This window comes from Microcaecilia unicolor, chromosome 2 (assembly GCF_901765095.1).
Source record: "Microcaecilia unicolor chromosome 2, aMicUni1.1, whole genome shotgun sequence".
NCBI lineage: Eukaryota > Metazoa > Chordata > Amphibia > Gymnophiona > Siphonopidae > Microcaecilia > Microcaecilia unicolor.
The window spans coordinates 537,632,002-537,647,961 of record NC_044032.1 but is presented as its reverse complement, the minus strand read 5'-3'; the positions used below and the strand labels follow the sequence as shown (position 1 = coordinate 537,647,961).

The 15,960-nt window shown below is 45.9% G+C and overlaps 1 protein-coding gene across 3 annotated transcripts in view; it reads right to left on the bottom strand.

Moving 5' to 3' along the window:
- The window catches only part of KLHL5 (kelch like family member 5), a 141,323-nt gene that overhangs the window by 62,037 nt on the left and 63,326 nt on the right, over positions 1-15,960 (bottom strand). For all 3 annotated transcript variants that reach the window (XM_030191298.1, XM_030191299.1, XM_030191300.1), the window contains one exon: positions 8,685-8,881. In XM_030191298.1, the coding sequence (XP_030047158.1) occupies positions 8,685-8,881 (197 nt within the window). The remainder of the gene's footprint in view (positions 1-8,684; positions 8,882-15,960) is intronic.

The following is a 15,960-nucleotide window of genomic DNA, read 5'->3' as shown; positions in this document are numbered from 1 at the left end:
CCAAGATAAAAAATGAGTAAAAATAATATAATAGAAAAATACAAAAATGAAAAAATGTTATTTAAATATTATTTTGCAATAAAAAGTGTACTAAAAATAAAGAGTAAAAAATATAATAAAAATGTTATTTTGAAGTAAAAAGAGTATGCTAAAATAAAATAAAAACATTCAACAAATGTGTATGTATATAAAAAAGGAGTAATATTGGATAAAAATTTGGTATAAGAAATAAGGTATGTACATACATATATATATATATATATATATATATATATACTAGTAAAAAAAGGCCCGTTTCTGACTGAAATGAAACGGGCGCTAGCAAGGTTTTCCTCGGAGTGTTTATGTTTGGGAGAGTGTATGTGAGAGTGACTGTTTGAGAGTCAGAGTGAAAGTGTGAGTGTGTGAGAGAGAGAGTGAGTCTGGGTGTGAGTGTGTTTGTGAGAGAGTGTGTGTGTGAGAATAAGAGTGTGTGCAAGTGTGTATGTGAGACACAGTGTGAGAGAGAGTGTGTGTGTGTGGGCGAGAGAGAGAGTGTGTGTGAGACACAGATTCTCTGTGAGAGTGAGTGTATGAGACCAAGCGAGTGTGTGAGTGACTGTGTGGCACATAGAGAGTGAATGTGATACAGTGTGAGACAGAGTGTGTGAGAGTGAGAGTCAGAAAGAAATTGTATATGAGAGAGAGAGTGTGAGCTGTGGCCTCCCAATCCATGGCCATCTGTCCCCTGCCCCCTCCATTCATCCTTTTCCAGCAATTCCCCTCTCTCCCTGAGCCCTGCCCTCCAATCCATGGCTATCCATGTTTCTCTGTCACCTGCCCCCTCCATTCATCCCTATCCAGCATTTCCCCTCTCTGCCTGAGGCCTGCCCTGCAATCCATATCCATCCATGCCCATCTGTCCCCTCCATTCATCCCTATCCAGCAATTCCCCTCTCCCTGAGTCCTGCCCTTCCAATCCATGCCCATCCATGCTCCTCTGTCACCTGGCCCCTCCATTTTTCCCTATCCAGCATTTCCCCTCTCTGCCTGAGGCCTGCCCTGCAATCCATATCCATCCATGCCCATCTGTCCCCTCCATTCATCCCTATCCAGCAATTCCCCTCTCCCTGAGTCCTGCCCTTCCAATCCATGGCCATCCATGCTCCTCTGTCACCTGGGCCCTCCATTTTTCCCTATCCAGCAATTGCGCTCTCTCCCTGAGGCCTGCCCTGCAATCCATATCCATCCATGCCCATCTGTCCCCTCCATTCATCCCTATCCAGCAATTCCCCTCTCCCTGAGTCCTGTCGTTCCAATCCATGCCCATCCATGCTCCTCTGTCACCTGGCCCCTCCATTTTTCCCTATCCAGCATTTCCCCTCTCTGCCTGAGGCCTGCCCTGCAATCCATATCCATCCATGCCCATCTGTCCCCTCCATTCATCCCTATCCAGCAATTCCCCTCTCCCTGAGTCCTGCCCTTCCAATCCATGCCCATCCATGCTCCTCTGTCACCTGGCCCCTCCATTTTTCCCTATCCAGCATTTCCCCTCTCTGCCTGAGGCCTGCCCTGCAATCCATATCCATCCATGCCCATCTGTCCCCTCCATTCATCCCTATCCAGCAATTCCCCTCTCCCTGAGTCCTGCCCTTCCAATCCATGCCCATCCATGCTCCTCTGTCACCTGGCCCCTCCATTTTTCCCTATCCAGCATTTTCCCTCTCTGCCTGAGGCCTGCCCTGCAATCCTTATCCATCCATGCCCATCTGTCCCCTCCATTCATCCCTATCCAGCAATTCCCCTCTCCCTGAGTCCTGCCCTCCCAATCCATGGCCATCCATGCTCCTCTGTCCCCTGCCCCCTCCATTCATCCCTTTCCAGCAATTCCCCTCTCTCCCTGAGCCCTGCCCTCCCAATGCATGCACATCCATGCTCTTCTGTCCCCTGCCCCCTCCATTTATCCTTTTCCAGCAAGTCCCCTCTCTCCCTTCCATGACCCCCCCTCGCATCCATGCTCCTCTCTCTCCCATGTTCCAGCCTGGGCCGCCCTCTTCCCCCCCCCCCCCCTTCGCATCCATGCTATCGTTTCTCCCCTGCCCTTACTACTACTACTACTGGCCACCCTCTTCTCTCCCCCCAACATCCGTTTTTGTTTTTTTTTCTTCATTTTAAATTTACCTCCGTGGCGGTTCCGGCAGCGAAGCGTCAGGGAAGGAGGCGGCGCTCCCGACGTCTAGCCAGGGTTGCCAGGTGGAAAATATTTTTCCAGCCTAAAGGAGCCCAAAATCCAGCCCAAAACCCGCCCAAACTCAAACCCCGCCCCTGACACCCCCGCCCCCGCGTCATCACCCCGCCCCCGCCGTCATCGGCCCCGCCTTCCCCATCACTAACCCCGCCTTCCCCGTCACTAACCCCGCCTCCCACGTCACTAACCCCGCCTCCCACATCACTAACCCCGCCTCCCACGTCACTAACCCCGCCCACCGCGGCCGAAAAACCACCTAAAAAAACCGCCCGAAGCACAAAAACCAGCCCAAAAAACCGCAACCCGCCGCGGGCAAAAATTTCCCGCGGCGGGTCGCGGAAAACCGCCCAATTGGGCGGTAAAACCGCCCACCTGGCAACACTGCGTCTAGCTTTCCCTTCGCTCTGTTCCGCCTTCTTTTGACGTCATCCTTGACGTCAGAAGAAGGCGGAACACAGCGAAAGGAAGGCTAGAGGTCGGGAGCGCCGCCTCCTTCCCTGACGCTTCGCTGCTGTTTTTTTTTTTCCGCCCTCGACGTCATGACGTTTGACGCGAGGGCGGGGCAGCGAGTCTTCGTCAGTGGCTTCACCACCACGAACTTACGAACCGTTCTGAGAGAGAGTCTGAGTGACTTCAGAACGTTGTCCTCAGAACGTTGAGGGAGCGTTTTATTATATTAGATATATATATTTAAAAAAACATACACGTATATATACACATGCTGATACACACACATATATCAGAATCAAAATATATTATTAACATTGAAAAATCTGTAATGTAAAATATGCATGATTTTACCAAAACTTCAAAAGAAAATGAATAGATATAAAACCTAAAACAATCTAAAAATAAAGGAAACTAAAATATATATATATATACACATATATTTATAGTTAAAAAATATATATAAATATATATCAATGAAAGAAAAGAAAAAACATATATGTAAATACATAATCACAGACAATGGGTATACAAACAAAAAGAATTAGTAAAAAGATTTTAAAAAGTGTATAAAAATATGTAAAAAAGTTATAAGTGTTTATATTCAATATCTGCATTTAAACCGAAGGGTTCCAGGGTTCATAAATGGAAAATCAGTTTTTGCTCTTGTACCATACGGCAAACCATCTCATTGGAAAGAGAAATACTTCTTAAGGAAAACTTGTCAAAAAGCCAGCAAGACTGTAGAGACACCTTCAGGAAAACAGCAGAAAACTATCCCGAAACCTGGATAAGCCATGCCGCAAAGGCCACAGCCCAGAGGATGGGACACAGAGATGACTCTTCGTTGCACAGGAGGGGAGAATATTCCATGGTCCAAAGAGAATTCCGAATAAGAAGTCTTCAAAGTGCAGAGGCAAAGAAGAAAGCATCAGAAAGTGGGCTTCTGGGACGTAGCTACTTGGCAACAGAGCCTGCCCCAACAGGGAAAAGAAAGGAGGTGAATAGACAAGAGTGATTCCCCAAAGAAGGGGAAACGTAAGAGACGGTAGTCTGGTACAGACCTCGACTGGAAGAGAAAAGAAGGTCGGGAGATGCACTGGAGTAACCATCAGAGAAACTGCAAGGATGTTCTAGAAAAAGAAGAACCACAGGGCCTTGTAAAGTCTAAAGACCAGACTGTTAAAATTGCCCGTCCAAAAACTGGCATGAAAGAGCATATCCAAACAAACAACCCTCCATCACAGTTGTACACAGCCCCCTGACACAGAGGACAAAGCTGGAGAATCGACTGTGTGAACGAAAGTAAAGCAGCTGGGCAATCTACACTGCAAATGTTGGACGTGTGAGGCCTCCTAGAGGCCAAGGCTGACAAAACAGTGAAGAGGGGTAAAACCCAACAAGAGGGCTTTGCACCATAGGTGGGAAACTGCTACCCTTAGAAGATCCCAAAATTGAGTACCAAGAATAACTGTCGTAGGAACTAATGGGGCAGAACTGGTCTCCAAAGGAGAAAGCAAACAAGCCCAATGTCCAAGTGGTCTGAGCAACCAGAACATCCGCTCCCTATAGTGGGAGGCACGCCCAGTTAGGCAAGTCGACAGCAGGAACCCAATGCTGACGAGGGAGAAAGGAAGCAGAAGGGACTGGGGTTAGTGTAACAAGGATCCCACTAAATCTAGTACCCAACTGAACCCCTGAGCACTGGTTGTCGATGTGCACTGCACAGAATCAAACAAGCAAATATAGGGACTCACAGGCAGCACGAGGAAGCTGCCAAGAGAACAACACATAGTAAATATCCTGTGCAAAGTCAAAAGGAAGTAAAATGTCCCCAATTGAAAAGAAAGAGACTACTCAAGTAGAAATAGTAAGATCCGGGGATATACCACTCATATGGAAAATACTAAAAACCACCCTGTTCAAAAAAGCATACCCTCCCAATTCAACCTAAAGGACTGACCTTGGCTACACAAGAAAACCGAAGCATGTATGAACACAATGCTACTCTCCCACCATATGACCATTACTGTGACTTTACCATTTAAATTACATCTTATCACAACATCACATTGTATTTGTTCATACCAGAAACAGCAAACGCCTTTCCGGTACTATGTAAGCCACATTGAGCCTGCAAATAGGTGGGAAAATGTGGGATACAAATGTAACAAATAAATAAATATGCATATGCTCTGCACCGGTGTCAGCCAGGAACCTCTTATGGGTCAGCTGAGACTGAGCCCTTGTGTATGCTCTGCAGCGGTGTCAGTGAGGAACTCCATATGGGTGTGCTGAGATCAAGTCCTCACCAATCAAAAAGGACTCTGTAAGGTATCGAGGAACTCCAGACTTGAACTGTAGAGATTGTTTGCATTGTGTCGGCCGTCAGTGCTGCATGCGGCACCGGCAGCGGAGGTCACACCACAGGAAGACAAGTGGGGCCAATGGAGAAGCGTGTCAGGTGCAAGCACCTTCAACACCAACGTGAAGAAATCCAGCCAAGAGTGCAGGGATCGAGGCTCCAATACAGAGGCACAGGTGCAAGCACCATGCGAGCCACTCTGACTAACTGAGTTCTGGCTAGAATCTGAAGACACAGAATATAGTTAAAAGGGGTATGGTACCATACCCCAAAGCAGCTTAAAACTGAAAGCTGAGAGGGCCTTGATGGAGCCCTGGAACAAATCGAAGGAAAAAAGAAAAATAAAGGGAAAAACCCCATCGGAGCTGAGGCCTAAATGTGGCTTACAGAGTCGTGGTAAGATGAAAGAAAAAAGAAAAACATTTAACGGGACGCAAAAGAACCTGAACAAGGGAAGAAAAGAAATGAAGAAGGCACAAAAAGGAACTCTGTAAGGATCAGAACCAGCAGCTGTGAGGAGAAAGGGAAAAAAACAACGTCCTCTCCTCACCGTGGGAAAAAAAAGACTGTTGGTCCCGCACTCGCGAATGCACACTGGAGTGTGTCTTACTTCAAAAGACCTCTGTTTAAAAGCTTGATCCACGTTACCCAAATGTGAGAATATTAGCCTGCTTGTCCTCAGAGAATGAGGAGTTTATGATCACCTGATACATTCTCATTCCAGTTGATAAAAAGTTTGATGCAAGAAACCTGGACATTGTGGTAAAAGAGAAAAACACTAGAACAGCATTGATAAAAGAGGTGTGAGTACCAAGTGATTATTCTGGGTACTGAGTGGAGAAAAAGATCTTCAAGTACCAATAAATGAAGTGTGAGACAAAGAAAATGTGGCAGAAAGATACAAAAACATTTTCCACTGTATTGGAGGCCACAGGCTTGATTAAAAATCATTTTCAAACACACCTGGATAGGTTGCCTATACACGTTAAATTCCAGAGAGAAGCTTTCTTTAGCACGAATCAAGTACTATGGTGAGCATTAGCAGAAAATTTGAAAGACCAAGATCACACTCCACATACCCTTAGGAGTGAGTTTCATTACTGTCATGGTTTGAACAGAAATTAACCCATTTAGAGTTTGGATCTTGCCAGGTTCTTATGACCTGGATTGACCACTGTTGGAAACAGGATGCTGGACTTGATGGACCTTCAGTCTGTCCCAGTATGGCAATACTTATATACTTATATACTTAGAGACTGCCCCAATAATTCTTTGGTGCAATAATCATTGTAATATAACTAATTTCTGCTACATGCCGTTTTGCAAATAATAATTAAATCAATTGGACAGGTATTGTATTATGCTTGTTTTAATTTACTAAAGAACAGAGTATCTCTCTTTTAGTGTTTAATTACCTTAAAATCATAACCTTTTATGGGGGCAATTTTTAAATTCCTCACTCATGTTCAAAGTTCACACGGATAAATGTTGCACCAAATTTTCAAAAGGAAACAAGTATGCATGTGCTTTCCCTTTGAAAACTGGCAGGGGAACAAAGTACCTGCAGACTTTTACACCCCATTTCAACTGAAGATAACTTATAAAAAATTCAAAATACAATCTGTATGCATTATCTTCTAACCTCACCCAAAAAGGAGTAGCTGTGGTTAGAGCAGCGGGCTTAAAACCAGCGAAACCAGGATTCAAATCCTGCTTCTGCTGTTCATGCTGCTTGTGATCTTGGGCAAATCATGTCACCCTCCAGTGTCTCAGGAGCTAGATTTACTAAAATGTGCTAACACATCTTATTTACCGAAGGTCCTATTTTATGCAAGAGACCTATTTACTAATAACATGCATTAACTGCTATAGTACACGCTAACATAAGAGTGCACTTTAGTAAAGCTAGGCCTGAGACAGACAGGGAAATCATTTCTGCACCAACTTGTAACTCGTCTTCAGAAGGATTTGGAAAAGACAAGCAATTAAATCTAAAATCCAAATCCAAACGCATTCTGGCCAAAAGTAGGTGCAATATGGAATTTCATGTATATATTTTAGTCATATTGATGAAGATTAGCATTCAGACAACCAATTTACCTAGCAAAATGTCTTTGAAAATTGTCCTCCACATATCTTTTAATTTAACAAATACAATTACATCAAGGTTTATTTTAATTAAAATGTCACTGGCTGTATATTTCCTTGTGGTTCCCATAACAACAGGTCCTTGAAACGAAATGATGCTCTGTGTTATGATTCATTATTACTGAAATTCAATTTCACATATCTGCTTGATCTAAATAACACACAAAAAAAGGTTTTGCAGGGAATCTAATTAGCTCTAAAAAGCATTTTCAAAATCACACTAACTTAAATTTCATTAATAAGAAACTATGGTCTGTGCCTTGATTGCGGCAGAATAGATTTGGAAGGGCTGGAGTGGAACTTTTAAGAGGCTTCGATGATAACTTCAGAAATTTTAGAACAAGGACAGTGCCGGGCAGACTTCTACAGTCTATGACCTGAAAATGGCAAGGACAAATCAAGATCAGGTATACATATGAAGTATACAGTGGAAAAGGAACTTCAAGAGATCAATCCAAACACCAGGGTAAGATGCTCCCAAAACAAACTTTATTTGTACCCAAGAGGTGTTCCTGGAAGCATGATTTGAATAGAATTGGAAAATAACATGTGTGGATTGTACCTTCAGATCTACATATATTAAATTATTCTGTAGATGTAGATGTAGAAAATTTTACCAACACAAGAAAGCAGGTGCTAAGTCTTCGAATACTTTATACCCTCTGGCAATTTTTAAAGGAAAAGCCACGTATCTTTTCCCTTTGAAAATTAGGTACAAGGTTTGTGGATACTAAGTTATCACTGATTTTGCACCCAAGAAGCAGTCAATTAAAAAAATTATCCCCCTGGTAAATAGAGCACCAATATGCTGCAATAATGTATGTTCCAGTGCATGCTGAATGTATTTAATAAACTAACTCCCTTACACCAAAAAGCAACTTAGTGCTGCTTACAAATTATTTTTTTCTTTCCTCGTAAGCAACTTTCCTTCTGTGAGTGGCTTGCTGACTTGTCACTGAAGCTTAGTACTGTAAGAGCTACAGTTTCTATCTGGAAACATCTTTCATGGAAAGATGCTAAAATCTATACTGCAAATGATTTGGAAATTAAAAAGGAAAAAAACCCAGCAGATTCCTTCTCTTAAGAGTTTCAATGACATTATCGGTTAATGCCTCTAAAATTCTAGAGGGATTCTCAACCCAGTCCTCAAGACAAATTCTGTCAGTCAGGTTTTCTACATATCCCTAATAAGTATGCATGAGATACATTTGCATACACTGTCTCCATTGGTCTGACCCAGTATGGCTATTCTTATTGTATGCAAATCTCTCTCATGAATATCCATTGTGGGTATTTTGAAAACCTGGCTGGTTTGGTGTGTCCCAAGGACTGGGATGAGAACCTCTGATCTAGACAGCCCACCTCAACACTTTCCAGATAGTTCCAGGGCAGTCAGGAGGCGGAGTTACCAACTACCCAGTGAGTGGCAATTTTCAGTCTGTGAATCTGCCTGGAGAAAATCAGCACAGCAAAAAGGTTTTAAAAATAAAGTCATACCATGGTATAATTGTGAGCCACTTTGTGCAAATCCGTGCAACCTTGTGCGTCAGCAAATGAGCGAATTCCAAGGCAGTTGGAAGGGTGAAGTTGTTTCATCAAGAACTTACAACATGCTTCCACAACCTGTGACAGCTGCAGGAGGCATGCAGTAGAAAGCAGGCACTCAATATTATCTTCTTTTAATTCCAGGCGACCTGAAAAATAAGGTTTTATTTATTTGTAAGACAGACAGAGGAACAAATTGTATTGATTTAAACATTTTTCTAACCAAATTAAAGAATCAACTGTGTTGCTTTTAAATATGTTTTTCTGACCAAATTAAAAAAGAAACTGTGTTTTAAACATTTAATTCTGACAAATTTAAAGAAAGCTTGCAAAGAAAACAATTACAGTGCACTCCATTTAAGTGCACGTCAGATAAGTGCACGCTCTGTTTAACTGCATGCCGTACTTCGGTCCCGTTTTTGGCGCCATCAATTTCTATGGAGACAAACTTCGGTTTAGCGCACCACTAATAAGTCCAAGATTTGCTTATATGCATGGTTTAAGACCACTTCTCTGCAGGAAAGACTCCGCATAAGCGCGCGCACGGAATATGGAAGCCAACTGGCGCGTGACAACCAACAAGATTTCAAATTTACCGCCCCTTTGTCACAGGAAGAATAAGCGAAAAAATGTTAAGTGTACACTGGAGTCGTCATCATTGTCGCGGCAGAACTGTAAGACTAACACTGGCTGAACGAATAGAAGATCTTAAAAAATTAGAAAACAAACAAAGTCAAGCATCTACTGCTAAAGAATATGGTGTCAATCCCTGTCAAATTTCACGTGTCTTGAAGCAGAAAGATCAGCGTCTGGAAGACTGGCAAAACAATACAAATCCACACAGGAAACGTAAAAGGGCGGGAAAAGCTGAGGAGGTAGAAGATGCTCTTCTTCGGTGGTTTTCTCGAGTCAGGAGCACACAGTTTCCTGTCAGTAATCCACTGCTTATGGAGAAAGCTAACCAGCTAGCTGAAAGTCTTGGACTAACTGAATTCAAAGCCACTGTTGGATGGTTGGAAAGATGGAAGGAGAGGAACAACATAAAATTCAACAAACAGCATGGTGAGAAACAAGACGCTGATGACTTTGGTGCTGAAAATTGGGTTGTTTCAGTTCTTCCTACCATCTTGAACGAGTTTGCACTCATGACATTTTCAATGCTGACGAAAACGGTCTCTACTGGCAAGCGATTCCTGATGGAACACTTGCATTCACACATGCCGAAACTACTGGAGGTAAAACATCAAAGGACCGACTTACGATCCTCCTTTGCTGCAATATGGATGGGAGTGAGAAGTTGGAACCCCTTGTCATTGGAAAGAGCAAACAGCCCCGTTGCTTCAAGAAAGTTAAGCGACTTCCTGTGTCATACGAGGCTAATGCAAATTCATGGATGACTGGGGAAATTTGGAAGCAGTGGCTAAAGAAGTTAGACACTAGAATGCGGGCACAAAAGTGTCAGATTTTGTTGCTTTGTGCTGCACACAGGGATGATGTCAGGCTGTCTAACGTCAAGGTGGTCTTCCTGCCACCAAACACTACCTCTCTGATCCAACCTTTGGATCAGGGCATAATAGCCAATTTCAAACAACATTATCGAGCTCTTGTGCTACGTCGTCTGATGAGCGTTATGGATGGCCAGACTGGTAAGGATAAACATGCTGTTGAACTGGCTCGTAATCTATCACTGTTGGATTCCCTACATATGCAGAAAGAAGCCTGGAATCATGTTACACAGGCAACCATTGTGAACTGCTACAAGCAGGCAAGCTTTGTTAAGGATGTGGAGAGGGACGAAACAGATGCAGCTGTTGCAAACACGTCAGATGAGCAGGTTATTGACATCCCAGCCGGTGTTACTGAAGAGGAGTTTCATCGCTATACAGCTGTTGATTACGATCTACAAACAGTTGACAACAGCACTGATGTCGAGATATGCGCCTACACACAGGCAATAACGGCTGATGATGAAACAAAGGATGAAATAAGCAGCAAGGTACATGCTGACGAAATTCAACAACCTCCTCCTGTCACTTTTGCAAAAGCTTTGGAGAGTCTCAACACCGTGTGGGCCCTATCTGAGGCTACTGGATGTCAGTGCTATGACAGTTTTTACCGTCTGGCAGACGTAGTCTATGGAACTCACAGACCCAATAGTGTACAGAGGACTATAACTGATTACTTCAAGTAAGAGACTGTATACTGTATAATAATAAACAGTACTGTACATATGTTAATCAGATGTCAAGCTTCTTTGGGTCACAACGGTTAAGTGCACGCTCCGGTTAACTGCATGTATTTCTTTGGTCCCAGACCATTGCACTTAAGCGGATTGCACTGTATATGTTACAAAAAATACACAGAACTTGGGAAAAAGCGAAGATACTTACCTGTAGCAGGTATTCTCCGAGGACAGCAGGCTGATTGTTCTCACATGTGGGTCGGCATCCACGGCGGCCCCAGGAAGGGGGATTTTTCAAGCAAAAAATCTTCAAAAACCTTGCAACAGCCAGTAGAGCGTGGGACGGGCGCACCGCGCATGCACGGCCATCTTCCCACCCGCGCACGTCCGTTCCCGCCTCAGTTAAATGAAAAGCAAATAAAGCATAACACAACAACTCCAAAGGGGAGGAGGGTGGATTTGTGAGAACAATCAGACTGTTGTCCTCAGAGAATACCTGCTACAGGTAAGTATCTTCGCTTTCTCCGAGGACAAGCAGGTTGCTTGTTCTCACATGTGGGGTATCCCTAGCCCCCAGGCTCACTCAAAACAAAAAAAGAAGGTCAATTGGGCCTTGCAACGGCGAGGACATAACAAAGATTGACCTACGAAACAGCTAACAGAGTGCAGCCTGGAACAGAATTAAAATGGGTCTAGGGGGGTGGAGTTGGATTCTAGACCCCGAACAGAGTCTGCTGCACCGACTGCCCGAACCGACTGTCGCTTCGGGAATCCTGCTGAAGGCAGTAATGAGAGGTGAGGTGAATGTGTGGACAGATGACCACGTCGCAGCCTTGCAAATCTCTTCAATAGTGGCTGACTATGAGCTGTGACATGACCCTCAAGAATCAGCCCAGCCTTGGCGTAAATGAAGGAAATGCAATCAGCTAGCCAATTAGAAATGGTGCGTTTCCCCGACAGCAACTCCCCTTCTGTTGGGATCAAAAGAAACAAACATTTGGGCAGACTGTCTGAAGGGGCTTGTCCGCTCCACATAGAAGGCCTATGCTCTCTTGCAGTCCAATGTATGCAACTGACGTTAAGCAGGGCAGGTATGAGGCCGGGGAAAAAATGTTGGCAAGAAAATTGACTAGTTCAGACGGAACTCCGACACCACTTTCGGCAAGAACTTAGGGTGCGTACGGAGGACTACTCTGTTATGATGAAATTTAGTATAAGAAGCATGGGCTACCAAGGCTTGAAGCTCACTGACTCTATGAGCTGAAGTAACAGCCACCAAGAAAATGACCTTCCAGGTCAAGTACTTCAGATGGCAAGAATCCAGTGGCTCAAAAGGAGGTTTCATCAGCTGGGTGAGGACGTTGAGATCCCATGACACTGGTGGAGGTTTGGCAGGGGGCTTTGATAATAGCAAACCTCTCATGAAGCGGACAACTAAAGGCTGTCCAGAGATAGGCTTACCATCTACACGATAATGGAAAGCACTAATTGCACTAAGATTAACGCTTACAGAGTTAGTCTTGAGACCAGATTCTGACAAGTGTAGAAGGTATTCAAACAGGGTCTGTGTAGGACAAGTGTGAGGATCTAGGGCCTTGCTGTCACACCAGACTGCAAACCTCCTCCATTTAAAAGAGTAACACCTCTTCGAAGCAAGCAAGACTCGGGAGACACCCTCTTAAAGACCTAAGGAGGCGAAGTCTATGCTCTCAACATCCAGGCCATGACAGCCAGAGACTGGAGGTTGGGATGCAGAAGCGCCCCTTCGTTCTGAGTGATGAGGGTTGGAAAACACTCCAATCTCCACAGTTCTTCGGAGGACAACTCCAGAAGAAGAGGGCACCAAATCTGACCCGGCCAAAAGGGCGCAATCAGAATCATGGTTCCACGGTCTTGCTGCAGTTTCAGCAAAGTCTTCCCCACCAGAGGTATGGGAGGATATGCATACAGAAGGCCCTTCCCCCAATGAAGGAGAAAGGCATCTGACGCTAGCCTGTCGTGGGCCTGAAGTCTGGAACAGAACTGAGGGACCTTGTGATTGATCTGAGTGGCAAAAAGATCCACCAAGGGGGTGCCCCACTCCCGGAAGATCTTGCATACCCCGCCCGAGTTGAGCGACCACTCGTGAGGTTGCATTATCCTGCGCAATCTGTCGGCCAGACTGTTGTTTACGCCTGCCAGATACGTGGCCTGGAGAAACATGCCGTGACGGTGAGCCCAAAGCCACATCTGGACAGCTTCCCAACACAGTGGGTGAGATCCAGTGCCCCCCTGCTTGTTGATGTAGTACATGGCAACCTGGTTGTCTGTCTGAATTTGAATAATTTGATTGGACAGCCGATCTCTGAAAGCCTTTAGAGCGCTCCAGATCGCTCGTAACTCCAGGAGATTGATCTGAAGACCTGATTCCTGGAGTGTGGAGCCCATCTACATGAGTCTCCCACCCCAGGAGAGATGCATCCGTGGTCAGCACTTTTTGAGGCTGAGGAATTTGGAAGGGACGTCCCAAGGTCAAATTGGATCAGACTGTCCACCACTGAAGAGAATTGTGAAAGTCGGTGGACAGTTGGATCACATCCTCTAGATTCCCCACAGATTGATAACACTGGGAAGCTAGGGTCCATTGAGCAGATCTCATGTGAAGGCGTGCCATGGGCGTCACATGAACTATGGAGGCCATATGGCCTAACAATCTCAACATCTGCCCAGCTGTAATCTGCTAAGACGCTCTGGCCCAGGAAACCAGGGACAGAAGATTGTCCGCCCTCACCTCGGGACGATAGGCCCGAGCTGTCTGAGATTCCAGCAGAGCTCCTATGAATTCTAGATGTTGAATTGGAAGGAGATGGGACTTTGGGTAATTTATAACAAACTCGAGTAGCTCCAGGAGTTGGAGAGTCATCTGCATGGACTGTAGAGCTCCTGCCTCTGAGGTGTTCTTCACCAGCCAATTGTCGACATAAGGGAACACATGCACTCCCAGTCTGCGTAGCAACGCTGCAACAACTGCCAGGCATTTTGTAAAGACCCTGGGCACAGACACGAGACCAAAGGGTAGCACACAATACTGAAAGTGCTGTGTTCCTAGATGGAATCGAAGATACTGCCTGCGAGCTGGAAGTATCGGGTTGTGTGTATGAGCATCCTTTAAGTCCAGAGAGCATAGCCAATCGTTTTTCTGAATCATGGGAAGAAGGGTGCCCAGGGAAACCATCCTGAACTTTTCTTGGACCAAGATATTTGTTCAGGGCCCTTAGGTCTAGGATGGGATGCATCCCCCCTGTTTTCTTTTGCACAAGGAGGTACCTGGAATAGAATCCCAGCCCTTCTTGCCCTGGTGGTATGGGCTCGACCGCATTGACGCTGAGAAGGGCGGAGAGTTCCTCTGCAAGTACCTGCCTGTGCTGGAAGCTGAAGGACTGAGCTCCCGGTGGACAATTGGGAGGTCTGGAGATCAAATTGAGGGAGTACCCTAACCGGACTATTTGAAGAACCCACCGGTCGGAGGTTATGAGAGGCCACCTTTGGTGAATAAATTTTAACCTCCCTCCGACCGGCAGATCGTCCGGCACAGGTATCTTTATGGCAGCTATGCTCAACTGGAGCCAGTCAAAAGCCTGTCCCTTGCTTTTGCTGGGGAGCTGCAGGGGCCTGTCTGGGCGCACGCTGTTGATGCAAATTAGCGCGCTGGGGTTGAGCCTGAGAAGGCTGTCGGGAAGATGGATTGTACCTACGCTTATTGTAAGCATAGGGAGCATTCCTCCTTCCCCTGAAAAAACGTCTACCTGTTGAGGTAGATGCTGAAGGCGTCTGGCGGGAGAGTTTGTCGAGGGCGGTTTCCTGCTGGTGGAACTGCTCTACCACCTGCTCGACCTTCTCGCCAAAAATATTATCCCCCTGGCAAGGAACATCCGGAAGTCGCTGCTGGGTCCAATTGTCCAGGTCAGAGGCATGCAGCCATGAGAGTCTGCGCATCACTGTACCTTGAGCAGTGGAGCTGGATGCAACATCCAAAGAGTCATAAGCACCCCTGGACAGGAATTTACGACATGCCTTCAGCTGCCTGACCACCTCCTGAAAAGGCCTGGCATGCTCCGGAGGGAGCTTATCCACCAAGTCCGCCAGATGCTTAACATTGTTCCGCATGTGAATGCTCGTGTAGAGCTGGCAGAACTGAATTTTGGACACGAGCATAGAGGACTGGTAGGCCTTCCTCCCAAAAGAGTCTAAAGTCCTAGCTTCTCGCCCTGGGGGCGCCGAGGCAAAATCTCTAGTACTTCTGGCTCTCTTGAGAGCAGAATCCACAACCGCAGAGTTGTGAGGTAACTGCAACCTCATCAACTCAGGTTCTCCATGGATCCGATATTGGGACTCCGCTTTCTTGGGGATGGTGGGATTGGATAACGATTTCATCCAGTTCCTCAGCAACATCTCCTTAAGGACATTATGCAGAGGGGCAGTGGATGACTCCTTAGGTGGCGAAGGATAGTCAAGGACCTCGAGCATCTCAGCCCTGGACTCATCCTCAGTTACCACAAGGAGGGGAATGCCCACAGACATTTCCCGGACAAATGACGAGAAGTAGAGACTCTCCGGCGGAGAAAGCTTCCTCTAAGGTGAAGTAGTAGGATCAGAAGGATCAGACTCCTCGGAAGAGAAATATCTGGGGTCTTCCCCTTCATCCCAGGAGGAATGCACCCCCGGTACCGGAACAGACTGATGCAGCAGCCCTTCCAAAAGACCTGGAAGAATGGCTCGAATGCTCTCCTCCAGAGTCGCTGTCGAGGAAGGCTGTGGGGCCAGTACCAGAGTCGAAGTCAGAATCTGTGAAGGCCTGGGAGGCGGTACCGGGCTGTCCGAAGAACGACGCACCGACAGCTCTTGCATGGAGGGTGAGCGCTCCTCCCGGCGTCAGCGCTTTCCGGGTGCCGAATCCTTCGACGCCCCAGAGCTCCCAGTACCGTGTCTCGAAGGAAATCGGTGCCAATGCTTCTTCGCCTTCGCTTGAAGCACATCACCGGTACTCCTCGAGGACAGCCATTACCT